This window comes from Salvelinus fontinalis, chromosome 9 (assembly GCF_029448725.1).
Source record: "Salvelinus fontinalis isolate EN_2023a chromosome 9, ASM2944872v1, whole genome shotgun sequence".
NCBI classification, from domain to species: Eukaryota; Metazoa; Chordata; class Actinopteri; order Salmoniformes; family Salmonidae; genus Salvelinus; species Salvelinus fontinalis.
In genome coordinates this window covers 44,230,986-44,246,276 of record NC_074673.1, presented here as the reverse complement: position 1 = coordinate 44,246,276, position 15,291 = coordinate 44,230,986, and the positions used below count along the sequence as shown (strand labels likewise).

General features: G+C 42.8%; 1 protein-coding gene across 1 annotated transcript in view; it reads right to left on the bottom strand.

Moving 5' to 3' along the window:
• LOC129862670 (potassium voltage-gated channel subfamily KQT member 1-like) overlaps positions 1–15,291 on the bottom strand; it is a 270,131-nt gene that overhangs the window by 209,474 nt on the left and 45,366 nt on the right. Inside the window, exon 14 of the mRNA XM_055934553.1 lies at positions 9,886–9,954. Within this exon, the coding sequence (XP_055790528.1) occupies positions 9,886–9,954 (69 nt within the window). The remainder of the gene's footprint in view (positions 1–9,885; positions 9,955–15,291) is intronic.

Here is a 15,291-nt window from a genome sequence, read left to right as displayed (position 1 = left end):
CAGATGTTATTTGTCACATACACGTGTTTAGCAGATGTTATTTGTCACATACACATGTTTAGCAGATGTTATTGGTCACATACACGTGTTTAGCAGATGTTATTTGTCACATACACATGTTTAGCAGATGTTATTGGTCACGTACACGTGTTTAGCAGATGTTGTTGGTCACATACACGTGTTTAACAGATGTTATTGGTCACCTACACGTGTTTAGCAGATGTTGTTGGTCACATACACGTGTTTAGCAGGTGTTATTGGTCACGTACACGTGTTTAGCAGATGTTATTTGTTATATACACGTGTTTAGCAGATGTTATTGGTCACATACACGTGTTTAGCAGATGTTATTTTTCACATACACATGTTAACAGGTGTTATTGGTCACGTACACGTGTTTAGCAGATGTTATTTGTCACATACACGTGTTTAGCAGATGTTATTGGTCACATACACGTGTTTAGCAGATGTTATTGGTCACGTACACGTGTTTAGCAGATGTTATTTGTTATATACACGTGTTTAGCAGATGTTATTGGTCACGTACACGTGTTTAGCAGATGTTATTGGTCACATACACGTGTTTAGCAGGTGTTATTGGTCACGTACACGTGTTTAGCAGATGTTATTTGTTATATACACGTGTTTAGCAGATGTTATTGGTCACATACACGTGTTTAGCAGATGTTATTGGTCACATACACGTGTTTAGCAGATGTTATTGGTCACATACACGTGTTTAGCAGGTGTTATTGGTCACGTACACGTGTTTAGCAGATGTTATTTGTTATATACACGTGTTTAGCAGATGTTATTGGTCACATACACGTGTTTAGCAGATGTTATTGGTCACATACACGTGTTTAGCAGATGTTATTGGTCACATGCACGTGTTTAGCAGGTGTTATTGGTCACGTACACGTGTTTAGCAGATGTTATTTGTCACATACACATGTTTAGCAGATGTTATTGGTCACATACACGTGTTTAGCAGATGTTATTGGTCACATACACGTGTTTTGCAGATGTTATTGCGGGTGTAGCGAAATGCTTGTGTTTCTTGCTCCAACAGTGCAGTAATATCTAACAAGTAATATCGAACAACACACACAATCTAAAGTAAAGGAATATAATTATGAATATATAAATATTTGGACGAGTATTGTCAGAGCGGCATAGACTAAGATACAGTAGAATAGGATAGAATACAGTATATACATATGAGATGAGTAATGCAAAATGTGTAAACATTATTAAAGTGGCCAGTGATTTCAAGTCTATGTATATAGTGCAGCAGCCTCTAATGTGCTAGTGATGGCTATTTAACCTGTTGAGGCTGGGGGCGCTGTTGTCACTATTTATGCTAATCGTGTAATTTTTGAAACGGCTTCCCACAAAATTCTTGATCGTACAATATGCATATTATTATTATTATTGGATAGAAAACAGTCTAAAGTTTCTATAGGAGTTGAAATTTTGTCTCTAAGTGGAACAGAACCCATTCTACAGCAATTTCCCTGACACGGAGTCAGATTTCAGAAATGTTGACCCCTGATCTGGAGTCAGTTAAAAGGGCACTGTTATTGCTATGAGTATACGGACACTGCTTACGTCTTCCCCTGGATGCCTTTACGTGATGACGATTTGAATGGGGTCGATTGCGCGTTCACAGGCACTATAAATTAAAAAACCCTGTAGCTAGCAAGTCTTTTCTTGGTGCGTCATGCGCGTGGAGGACACCGACCCGCACCTGTTCCAAGCATTAGTGTTGGGAGTAATCTTTCTCCGGTCATGTTAAGACTCGTTATAGGAGTTAAAAACATCATAAGGTAGTTAATTTTAAGCGTTTTATAGCAATTTATATCCGTTTAGTGCGATTTTGGGACATTTATTTCTGAAACGCTGTGAATAGCTGGGCACGCTTCCAGTTCATCCCGAACGCAGTTGGCATTTCCACATGGCAAGAGGACAGCTTTCCACCAAAAGACGATTAGACCCAAGAAAGGATCCTTTGCCCAAGATACTGATGGAAGAACAGCTCAAAGTAGGAACAATTTATTATGATAAATCGTGTTTCTGTCGAAAAATGTTAGTGGCTTAGGACGCCATGTTTTTTGACGTAGCTTCGCTTGGCGCAAACTGTATTGAAAAGTAAGGATAATTTAAAAAATGTCATTCCGCGATTGTATTAAGAATTAAATTGTCTATCAATCCCTGTCCACCCTATATTTTTTAGTCACGTTTATGAGTATTTATGTATAAGAGTAGATCACTGTCTAATATGGCGCACGGACATTTTCTCACCAGCTGGGCTACATTTCACATTGTCTAACCATGATTTTGGTGGCTAAATATGCACATTTTCGAACAAACTGTATATGCATGTTGTAATGTGATGTTACAGGGGTGTCATCTGAAGAATTCTGAGAAGGTTAGTGAAAAAAATAATATATTTTGGCGATGTTGACGTTATCGCTCACTTTGGCTAGAATCAATGCTGGGCTGCTATGTGCTATGTGCTATGCTAATATAACGATTTATTGTGTTTTCGCTATAAGACACTTAGAAAATCTGAAATATTGTCTGTATTCACAGGATCTGTGTCTTTCGATTAGTGTATGCTGTGTATTTTTACGAAATGTTTGATGATTAGTAAGTAGGTAAACACGTTGCTCTATGTAGTTATTCTAGTCCATTTGTGACGGTGGGTGCAATTGTAACCTATGCCATCTACCTGAAATATGCACATTTTTCTAACAAAACCTATCCCATACCATAAATATGTTATCAGACTGTCATCTGATGAGTTTTTTTCTTGGTTAGGGGCTATAAATATCTTAGTTTAGCCGAATTGGTGATAGCTACTGGTGTTGGTGGACAAATAAAAGATGGTGGATTATGCTAATGTGTTTTTAGGTAATAGATTTACATCTTTACATATTGTGTCTTCCCTGTAAAACATTTTAAAAATCGGACATGTTGGCTGGATTCACAAGATCTGTGTCTTTCATTAGCTGTATTGGACTCTAATGTGTGAAAGTTAAATATTTAAAAAAAATATTTTTTTAGAATTTCGCGGCTCTGCCTTTTCAGTGGGGATGGGGGGGGAGTGCCGCTAGCGGCACCCTCATCCTAGACAGGTTAACAGTCTGATGGCCTTGAGATAGAAGCTGTTTTTCAGTCTCTCGGTCCCAGCTTTGAATCACCTGTACTGACCTTGCCTTCTGGATGATAGCAGAGAGAACAAGCAGTGGCTCGGGTGGTTGATGTCCTTGATGATCTGTTTGGCCTTACTGTGACATCAGGTGCTGTAGGTGTCCTAGAGGGCAGGTAGTTTGCCCCCGGTGATGCGTTGGGCAGACCGCACCACCCTCTGGAGAGCCCTGCGGTCGTGGGATGCTCTCAATTGTGACAGCCCGACAGGATGCTCTCAATTGTGCATCTGTAAAAGTTTATGAGGGTTTTAGGTGCCAATCCAAATTTCTTCAACCACCTGAGGTTGAAGAGGCGCTGTTGCGCTGTTTCCTGAAGTCCACGATCAGCTCTTTTGTTTTGTTGACGTTGGGTGAGGGGTTATTATCCTGGCACCACACTCCCAGGGCCCTCACCTCCTCCCTGTAGGTTGTCTCGTCATTGTTGGTAATCAGGTCTACTAATGTTGTGTCGTCTGCAAACTTGATGATTGAGTTGAGGGCGTACAAGGCCACGCAGTCATGGGTGAACAGGGAGTACAGGAAGGGGCTGAGCACGCATCCTTGTGGGGCCCCAGTGTTGAGGATCAGCGAAGAGGAGGTGTTGTTTCCTACCTTCACCACCTGGGGGCGGCCCACCAGGAAGTCCAGGACCCAGTTGCACAGGGTGGGGTTCAGACCCAGGGCCTCGAGCTGAATGATGAGCTTGGAGGGTACTATGGTGTTGAATGCTGAGCTACAGTCAATGAACAGCATTCTTACTTAGTTATTCCTCTTGTCCAGATAGGATAGGGCAGTATGCAGCGCAATGGCGATTGCATCGTCTGTGGATCTATTGGGGCGGTAAACCAATTGAAGTGGGTCTAGGGTGTCAGGTATGGTAGAGCACCCTCATGATGACTGAAGTGAGTGCTACGGGGCGATAGCCAATTAGTTCAGTTACCTTTCCTTTCTTGGGTACATGAACAATGGTGGATATCTTGAAGCATGTGGGGACAACACACTTGGATAGGGAGAGATTGAATATGTCCGTAAACACTCCAGGCAGCTGGTCTGCGCATGCTCTGAGGACGCGGTAAGGATTCCGTCTGGGCAGCCTTGAGAAGGTTAACACTGTTAAATGTCTTACTCACGTTGGCCACAGAGAAGGAGAGTCCACAGTCCTTGGTAGGGGTCCGTGTTGGTGGCACTGTGTTATCCTCAAAGCTGGCGAAGAAGGTGTTTAGCTTGTCCGGAAGCAAGACGTCGGTGTCCGCGACGTGGCTGGTTTTCCCTTTATAGTCCTTGATTGTCTGTAGACCCTGCCACATACATCTCGTGTCTGAGCTGTTGAATTGCGACTCCACTTTGTCTCTATACTGACCTTTTGTCTGTTTGCCTTATGGAGGAAATAACTACACTGTTTGTGACTATAACTGAAGAGAATTCTCAAAAGGACTTGAGTTCCTGTATGTTATCACAATCACACCATGAGTAGTTAATCATGAAACATACACCCCTGCCCTTCTTCTTCCTGGAGAGATATTTATACCTGTCTGCGCAATGAACTGAGAACCCAACTGGCTGAACGGACTCAGACAGTATATCCCGAGAAAGCCATGTTTCCGTGAAACAAAGTTTGTTATAATCCCTGATGTCTCACTGGAAGGAAATCCTTGAACTGAGCTCGTCAACTTTATTATCCAGAGACTGAAAATTAGCAAGTAATATACTTGAAAACGGCGGGTGGTGTGCGCACCTCATGAGTCGGACTAGAAGTCCGCTCTGAGTACCTCTTTTACGGTTCGGGAACAAAGGATCCGGTATTCCCTGTATTCAAAAGGACAATGGCCATAGGGGTATAGGAGTGCGTGTACCTGTTAGTCTTAACAGTTCGGTATCTAAACCGGGAGCCAGCTGGAACTCATGGTGCAGGGGTGGGCACAGACAGGATGGACTCTGCCTTCCTCACCATTTGTCTGTTCAGACAGACTACTCTGCTGGACTCCCATGATCGTACAGCCCATGTCACTATTCCAGCTAGTGCATTTTTTACTTTTACAACAAGGTTGCCGTACCAGCAAATCAAAGAAAATTTTAAGACAGACTATGTACCACTTATAAAAGAGAGTCATCAAGTTCCTATCTACCTGGAACTTTGCCAGTTCCTGAGAGAAAAAAGGTATTGTTGGTCCTTCTTACACAACATGTCATTGTTACACTCAAAGTTACATGTATTACCAATCGTGTCAAGATACTTGTAGTTGTCTACAGTGTCTACTACCTGACCCTTGATGATAGTGTTCAGAGGGGTAGGGGGTTGACGCCTGAAAAAAGATACGCATATCTTTAGTTTTTGTCACACATTCACTGTCACACCAATGTACAAAATCATCAACAACAGGGCCATAGGCAGTTTTATTGGCATGAAGGACACTGACTATTACAGAGTCCTCCACAAACTTCAGGATGTGTTAGTTCTACATCTAAATCATTAGTGAGTTGGTTCACTAACAGGTGGGGTTGAATGGTGTTAAAAGCAGACAGGAAATCAACAAATAACAACTTGGCATGAGTTTTTCTACCCTCTAGATGTTTGAAAAGAAGGTCTAGTAGGGCGACAGTAGCATCTTGTACATCCCACTCAGCTCTATATGCAAACTGTTCTTAACCCGCTTTGTAAGCACTTTACCTCTCCGCAGGGCTGTGAAATAACCGGAATAAGATGGACGCAGTTGTGGTCAGCTGTGCACAGCGGGGGCAGGGTAAGGGATTTATACACTCCCTTAACAGAACCGTAACACCAGTCCAGGATCTTGGTATGTCTGGTAGGGCATGTGGTGTACTGATGGAAGTTCCTCAAGGTTTTTGACAATGTACAGTGATTGAAGTCCCCAAGGATGATGTTCTGGGAATCTGGAGATATAGTTTGCAATTTTGCCGTCGTCTGGAGTATTAACTCCGCGGTATTACTCTAATTTGACTTTGGGTGGATGTAAACCACGGTGACAAATATTTTAGAAAATTCCATGGGCAGATATTGGGGGGCGCAATGACACGGATAGCAGTTCAACATCCTTCATGTCCTTCCCTAACCAGTACAGTTTTGCACCAGCGCTCATTCACAGAGACATCTCGGTCCAAGTGTATAGACGCCCCAAACCTGTGAATCACCAGCTCAGAGTGCAAGTCCCTTTCGTTAAGCCATGTCTCCGTGAGAGCCAGAATACAGGCATCTCTGAATTCATGTTGCAAACGAACATGGGCTTGCAGTTCATCAGTTTTGTTACGAAGAGACTGGGCATTTGCTAGAATGATAGAGGGCAGGGGAATTCGTGACAGAGACTGATGCTTCGCCCTTTCATGATATCCACCCCTTTCCCCGCTTTTTCACCTTGCGGTGTATCCTGCTAGAGTCCCTTTGAACATTATTATGATCAAATGCATCAAGGTTTGGGTAGATTAGATCCGAGGGAGGATTGGCATTTGGGGGATTATTCCATTGGAGAGGAAACTCCCTGCTGTACTGGGTCCGTGTTGATTGTGAATGGGGAAGATCTTGCAAACTTTGTGAAATGCCATCCACAATAAAAAAAGGCTGTTAACTCCATGTTCACGAAAGCAGTTAGGGGAAGAGTTCAACACGCCCTTCCAATTTAATTGATCTACTAGATCATTGCATTCAGTGAATTAAAACAGTGATATAAAACTGGTAAAACACAAAAAAACAAAACAAACGGAGAAACACCGTGCTGCTGGTCGCTGCAGGAGCATGTGGTCCATATGGAGCTAACACGATGGAGACTGGAGAGTAGTTATGATATTGTTGTTGTTGTTGTTGTTGTTGTTGTTGTTGTTGTGTGTGTGTGTGTGTGTGTGTGTGTGTGTGTGTGTGTGTGTGTGTGTGTGTGTGTGTGTGTGTGTGTGTGTGTGTGTGTGTGTGTGTGTGTGTGTGTGTGTGTGTGTGTGTGCGTGTGCGTGCATGGGGCAGGCAGGTTGGGTCTGGTGGTTGTCTACAAGCGTAGCAGACAATGAAGCCAAATGACAGTGCTGCTGTCTTCCATGCCGTGACACTAAGTGAAAACAAAGCAGCTGTTATGGGAGTGCCCCCTTCCCAAATCTGTTAGAGCCTCTGGCTCAGCTTTACCCCCGTAGAGCAGAGATATGGACATGACAGTGTTCCATGACACAAACACACTAGCATACGCACATAGCGTCCCACTGATGGTAATTATCTCAACATCTGCTCCTCACCACCATATACACTCTGAGTAATAAACCATAATCATCTCAGAAATGCTTGAATCAATTAATCTTCCAGACTGTGAACATACTGAATTCATTGACAAAAAGATAGACTAAGAGGTCAGACACACAGAGAAAACTGTCGGCCAATAGATACTTATCCCAGTAGGAGGCCGTTCTCTTGCTAGAACAGGGTAGCCTAGTGGTTAGAACAGAGTAGCCTAGTGGTTAGAACAGGGTAGCCTAGTGGTTAGAACAGGGTAGCCTAGTGGTTAGAACAGAGTAGCCTAGTGGTTAGAACAGGGTAGCCTAGTGGTTAGAACAGGGTAGCCTAGTGGTTAGAACAGAGTAGCCTAGTGGTTAGAACAGGGTAGCCTAGTGGTTAGAACAGGGTAGCCTAGTGGTTAGAACAGGGTAGCCTAGTGGTTAGAACAGAGTAGCCTAGTGGTTAGAACAGGGTAGCCTAGTGGTAGAACAGAGTAGCCTAGTGGTTAGAACAAGGTAGCCTAGTGGTTAGAACAGGGTAGCCTAGTGGTTAGAACAGGGTAGCCTAGTGGTTAGAACAGGGTAGCCTAGTGGTTAGAACAGGGTAGCCTAGTGGTTAGTGTTGGACTAGTAACCGAAAGGTTACAAGATTGAATCCCTGAGCTGACAAGGTAAAAATCTGTCGTTCTGCCCCTGAACAAGGCAGTTAATCCACTGTTCCTAGGCCATCATCGAAAATAAGAATTTGTTCTTAACTGACTTGCCTAGTTAAATAAAGGTAAAATATTTTTACAAAATCAAAAGCGGTACCTGTTGTGTACCAACGAATCTGACATTTCTATTTGTAGAATTGCAATGCTCGTTAGTGGCCAACGACTTGACTTCGAGCCAATCAAAGAGCACGAACCTCCACGTGGGGGAGCCGACAGGAATGACAAGAAAAGGATAAAAGTTGGCACATTTCCCGGTGTAATCCACCACCTTTTCATCAGAATTGTTCTAAAACAAAAATCTGCATAATATATATTTTTCATCTAGCTAAGGAGTATGGTGCTTAAAAAAGGATTTGTTTGTTCAATTTGATAATGTGCACTAGCTCAGCTAGTTAACGTTAGCTTGCTAATTCAGCCAGGGAGTCACACACACTTCATATGACACTAATGGGGGGGGGGGGGGGGGGGGCAATTGCAGCACAATGCACACAACACTAAGTGCTTTACCTTGGGGTATTTAAAGTGAACTGCCAACGCTCTGGGCAGAGGTGCTAAGTACCTCTCGGCAGTCAATAACCGTGGTGTGTCTGAGTCCTGAAGGTTTGTTTTACTATAATAACACATAACACTATCAGCCACAAATGGTGAGTGGCCATTTTCACTGTTGATTTAGGAAAATGCTATCTTGTTCAAATCAGAATAAAGACGTGTGGGGAATTACTGTGTGTGTTGACCTAGAGCACAGTGCAGTGAGGTATCGGCATGTAGGCCAAACCTTTTCTGTCATATCAGAGGATATCACACACGAAAACAAAACTCACTTCTCAATTCTAACAAAACACGAGGCAGAGAACTCAACTCCCGAGCATAGTTTAGGCGTAGCCTACCACTACAGTGTAACACAATACACTGGAGCATAAACAGTACTGTAACTACATAACTACGGTACCAATAAAACATACAGTAACTGGATTATATCAGATATGTTTTTGCAACCTCAAACGAAAGCGTATATAGCTACACATAGTGGTTTTCCACCCTCCATGACCAATGAACTCAGTACAGTGTCGCCCCACTTAGATGTTGAAGTACTTTATGAGTACAGTATCTGGTGTGTAATAGAAGAGGGCCATCTACTGTTGGGAGGGAGAAGGATCAGTTGAGCTTTGGACACGTCTTAACACGTCCATCACATGCCCTTCTAAAAGATCCAAGAGAACAACTATTCACATGATGGTCAGCCAGCTGACCTCTTATGATGCCCTTCCCATGCGCATCGTTTTTTCAACCATATACAAAAGCACCTAGACGGAGGCTACATACTGTCAATCATGGCCTTGTTTAAGAGAACGTAACAATAGACAGAATCTTCCCCACACCCAGAGTTGATTGGTGAAGGTGCTGGAGAAATAGGAAACAGTCACCGCACACTTCCGGTAAGATGTAATTGTAGCTGAGCTTCGGTTAGTTTGACCTTCAATAGAGAACATTTTCATTTTGTTGAAGAAAACAAAAAGATTGCCAGGTGAATCAAAACCATAACACTTTCATAGACTTGAATCATCTTTCCAGGGGTGGAACTATCAGATTAGTGACAATCTATACCATCTGGATAGTCATTCATTAGCTTTTATAAGATGTCACACTTCCGCCGATCTTTTTACATGTGGATGGAGTATATCATTGGAGTAAACAACATCGGGGTATAAGGGAGTGCTGGGGGACAGGGGGGTAATAATAATAGTGTAAAACCCCAGCAGGCAGTACAGTACCTTCTTGAATTCAAGTGATGAGTTGAGACGGAGTCCTGGACCTTTGCCACGAACGGGCTGGTCAACAGACTGCAAGAGAAGCATTTGTGTTCCTTTTACAAAGATTCTGGGCTGGGGGTTTGTCAGGAGAGGAGGAGGATGGAGGGAGGGAGGGAGGGAGGGAGGGAGGGAGGGAGGGAGGGAGGGAGGGAGGGAGGGAGGGAGGGAGGGAGGGAGGGAGGGAGGGAGGGAGGGAGGGAGGGAGGGAGGGAGGGAGGGAGGGAGGGAGGAGGAGGAGGAGAAAGAGATTGAATCCAAAGAGGAATGCAGAATGAGGAGGGTGTTAGAGGTGATATTGGATTAGCTGAGCTGGGGAGTGGCAAGGAGTTCAGGGGAGAAAAGAGAATGCCTACTGTGTGGTGTGTGTGTACACTGAGAGACACACACACACACACACACCCACAAGCACGTATGCATGCACGCACACACACTGCTCTGTACACTCGAGTCCATTGTATGTTCTCCCCCTTCCACATTTTTTTTATTACACATTTTTTATTTAAAAAATGTATTGAACCTTTATTTAACTATGAAAGTGAGTTAAGAACAAATTCTTATTTACAATGACGGCCTACACCGGCCAAACCCTAACCTTGACAACATAAGTACTTCGAATCCAATTTGTGTAAATAGGTTATGCCCAACACTTCACTCTACAAACTCTGCCATAGATGGCTAGTAATAGGGTTAAGAAATGAAACAGTTCAGTTCAACAATTATATAATTGTAAGTAAATAGAATTTGCAGACCAATGCCACACCTGTGGCCAATTTGAAGGATCTTGAGGAAAATAATACAACAAATGCTTCACTGTTGACTATTTCAAGAGAAGAAAACATTATTTTAGGAAAATCCTCAGTCAGCATAAATAAGGAAACCCCATCTCATTAACATCTCATCAAAAGGTCAAGAATGGCCACACAACTACAACACATACAGTATGATGCACTGTAACTATTTCAGTCTCACACAAAATTATTGTAAGTTTGTCACTGAGCAAGTGAACATTCTTTGCGTTTATCAACACTTTAAAGGAGAAAACTCACCAAACCGATTGTCGGTCTGTATATTAGGGTGCCGTTCGTTCATTGCTGATGGTGCGGTGTGTTATAAAGACCACCCGTTGGTGGCCGACTGACGGCTGCCATTTTCGCCCATTTCTACATGTAGAATCGGTTTGCAAATTACGGCTGGGACGGTGTTCAGAGGTGCTAAGTACTCTCAGCCGCCAGACACTCGACAATCGTACCGGTCTGTCCATGCCTTAAGTCAGTAGGCATGATATAGCCTAGCAGCCAGGTCACTTGATCCAATGAAGGGCACCAAGACAGATGTACCGTCACATTCTGAGGGATGACTGCAGGCATTATTCTGAAGGGACACGATACACAATCATACAGTACAGATGGCTACCTACAGTAGCCGAGTTAAATGACAGGCCTTGAGTGCATGCACCCTGCACCACACCACGCCTAGGCTGTTAATAGGGACGTCAAACGCTCAGCCTGCTGCACAGACCCTACGGACGCTCTAGTCTAGAGCGCCTGGTTCAATGGTGCTTTGGAAAAGAAAAAAAGCTCTAAATGGTTAAACTAGTGAGAAATATATGTGATTATTGAAAAAAATCTGAGTTTGCTTCATTTACCATCATCCTAAATTAAGTTATTGAATTATTTTGCCATATCTAATTAATGTATATTACGCGATTTTCCATGATGTGGACAGTATACATAGTTATATAGATTATTCCAAGTTTGTGTGGTCTTTGTATAATAAATGTTTAAACAGTGCATACAACCCACATTTTTGCCCCCTTTCTATTGATTTCAACGTGATGTCAATATGAGTGATTAAGAAAATAGTGTTGTGTTTAGCTTTCTGCATTGGCGACCCACTTCAAACAAAATGCAACAACCCAAAATGTAGCTGGTTACATACAGTGGGGAGAACAAGTATTTGATACACTGCCGATTTTGCAGGTTTTCCTACTTACAAAGCATGTAGAGGTCTGTCATTTTTTATCATAGGTACACTTCAACTGTGAGAGATGGAATCTAAAACAAAAATCCAGAAAATCACATTGTATGATTTTTAAGTAATTCATTTGCATTTTATTGCATGACATAAGTATTTGATCACCTACCAACCAGTAAGAATTCCAGCTCTCACAGACCTGTTAGTTTTTCTTTAAGAAGCCCTCCTGTTCTCCACTCATTACCTGTATTAACTGCACCTGTTTGAACTCGTTACCTGTATAAAAGACACCTGTGGACACACTCAATCAAACAGACTCCAACCTCTCCACAATGGCCAAGACCAGAGAGCTGTTTAAGGACATCAGGGATAAAATTGTAGACCTGCACAAGGCTGGGATGGGCTACAGGACAATAGGCAAGCAGCTTGGTGAAGGCAACAACTGTTGGCGCAATTATTAGAAAATGGAAGAAGTTCAAGATGACGGTCAATCAACTTCGGTCTGGGGCTCCATGCAAGATCTCACCTCGTGGGGCATCAATGATCATGGGGAAGGTGAGGGATCAACCCAGAACTGCACGGCAGGACCTGGTCAATGACCTGAAGAGAGCTGGGACCACAGTCTCAAAGAAAACCATTAGTAACACACTACGCCATCATGGATTAAAATCCTGCAGCGCACGCAAGGTCCCCCTGCTCAAGCCAGCGCATGTCCAGGCCTGTCTGAAGTTTGCCAATGACCATCTGGATGATCCAGAGGAGAATTGGGAGAAGGTCATGTGGTCTGATGAGACAAAAATAGAGCTTTTTGGTCTAAACTCCACTCGCCATGTTTGGAGGAAGAAGAAGGATGAGTACAACCCCAAGAACACCATCCCAACTGTGAAGCATGGAGGTGGAAACATCATTCTTTGGGGATGCTTTTCTGCAAAGGGGACAGGACGACTGCACCGTATTGAGGGGAGGATGGATGGGGCCATGTATCGCGAGATCTTGGCCAACAACCTCCTTCCCTCAGTAAGAGCATTGAAGATGGGTCGTGGCTGGGTCTTCCAGCATGACAATGACCCGAAACACACAGCCAGGGCAACTAAGGAGTGGCTCCGTAAGAAGCATCTCAAGGTCCAGGAGTGGCCTAGCCAGTCTCCAGACCTGAACCCAAGAGAATATCTTTGGAGGGAGCTTAAAGTCCGGATTGCCCAGCAACACCCCCGAAACCTGAAGGATCTGGAGAAGGTCTGTATGGAGGAATGGGCCAAAATCCCTGCTGCAGTGTGTGCAAACCTGATCAAGAACTCCTGGAAATGTATGATCTCTGTAATTGCAAACAAAGGTTTCTGTACCAAATATTAAGTTCTGCTTTTCTGATGTATCAAATACTTATGTCATGCAATAAAATACAAATGAATTACTTAAAAATCATACAATGTGATTTTCTGGATTTTTGTTTTAGATTCCGTCTCTCACAGTTGAAGTGTACCTATGATAAAACATTACAGACCTCTACATACTTTGTACGTAGGAAAACCTGCAAAATCGTCAGTGTATCAAATACTCTCCCCACTGTATATTCCCAGATTCCATGTGGTTTTTCAGTAGTGCAACTTTGAACGTGCAAGCTGACTCCCCCCTCTCATTCTATTGATTTCAAGCTGATATCGATATGAGTGATTGACAAATAAGTGTAGCGTTTCCCTTTCCGTTTTGGCGACCCCCAAATCAAAATGCATCCCTCCAAAATGTAGCTGACTGTGTTCTGCAGGTTGTCCTCTAACCACTGATGTAAAAATATATCTCCAGTTTCCATGTGTTTTTTTTTAGTTGTGTTAGTTTCAACAGTGCGTACAACCTGATTTCCCCCCTATCAGTGAGTGTTTTTGCCAAGGGTTTTTGGTACGTTTGCAGTTTATAAGGTGCTCGTTTAAGAAAATACAAGTAATATGATTACTATTGTTGCACATGTGTGTGGAGACAGACATTTCTGTTTAGGTTTTCAATATATCACAAACTGTTTCTGTATATTGGCTATTGATTTGGACACGTTAAAACTGTGTTTGGACATTGGGCTAGTTATCAAAATATCTTGTCAACAGGAAGCAGCAATAGCATCATTTTAAACTTAAGTTTTATGAATATAAATATAACTTTCAACATTAATGTCCAATGGTATTGCACTTAATCAGGTAAAAACGGCTCAAATTAGTCCAAAAACATGCTGTGATTGTTTGTGATGAAATAGAAGAAATCACCAAAACTGGGTTGCCTTGCTTACTGATAAGATGTCTGACACTCAACTTCTTCTGTCCTGTAGAGAAATAACTGCCAACCCCATAGAAACTTGTTCATGGTTTGAGGATTTGATCCAGTCCAATGCATTTTCATCCCATTTGAGACAATGGCACCACAGCAGCACCTTTGGCCAAACGGCAATGCTGACACTCTCTCTGACAGTGCAAGGTCTTGCCACTCTGCAGCTCTTCTCTCACTCAATGTCAATATGTCAAGAAACAGTTGACAGTATGAAGTTGCAAAATAGGTTTGCCTCGGTCTCCGATAAACAACAAAAAGAACAATCATTGACAGTGAAAGTAGATGCCCCTTGACCTATTCCACATTTTGTTATGTTATAGCCTGAATTCAACATTAATTAAATATATTATTTCTCACCTATCTACACACAATACCCCATATTAAAACATGTCTTTAGAAATTAGTGCTAATTTAAAAAAAAATGAAATACAGAAATCTCATTTACATAAGTATTCACACCCCTGAAAAAAAAGCACCTTTGGCAGCAATTACAGATTTGAGTTGTCTAGTGTATGTCTGTATCAGCTTTGCACATTTATATTCGTGGATTTTCTCAAGCTCTGTTAAGTTAGATGGGGAGTGGCGGTGAACAGCAATCTTCAGTTCTTTCCACATATGTTCAATGGGATTCAAGTCTGGGCTTTGGCTGGGCCACTCAACGACTTTCACATTCTTGTTCTGAAGCCATTCCAGCATTGCTTTGGCTGTATGCTTGGAGTCATTTTCCTGTTGGAACACACATCTTAGTTCCCAGTCTAATGTCACACTGAAACAGATTCTCATTAAGGCTCCATTCACTGTTCCCTCTATCCTTGCCAGTATCCCAGTCCCTGCCACTGAAAATCATCCCCATAGCATGAAGCTGCCACCACTATGCTTCACGGGATAGTGTTAGACAGGTGATGAGTTGTGCCTGGTTTTCTCCAGACATAGAGCTTAGCATTCAGGCCAAAGAGTTATATTTTTCTCTCATCAGACCACAGAATATTTTGCCTTATACCCTCAGAGTGTTCCACGTGTCTGTTTGCAAACTCCAGGCGTGCTGTCATGCGCCTTTTTCTCAGGAGTGGCTTCCGTCTGGTC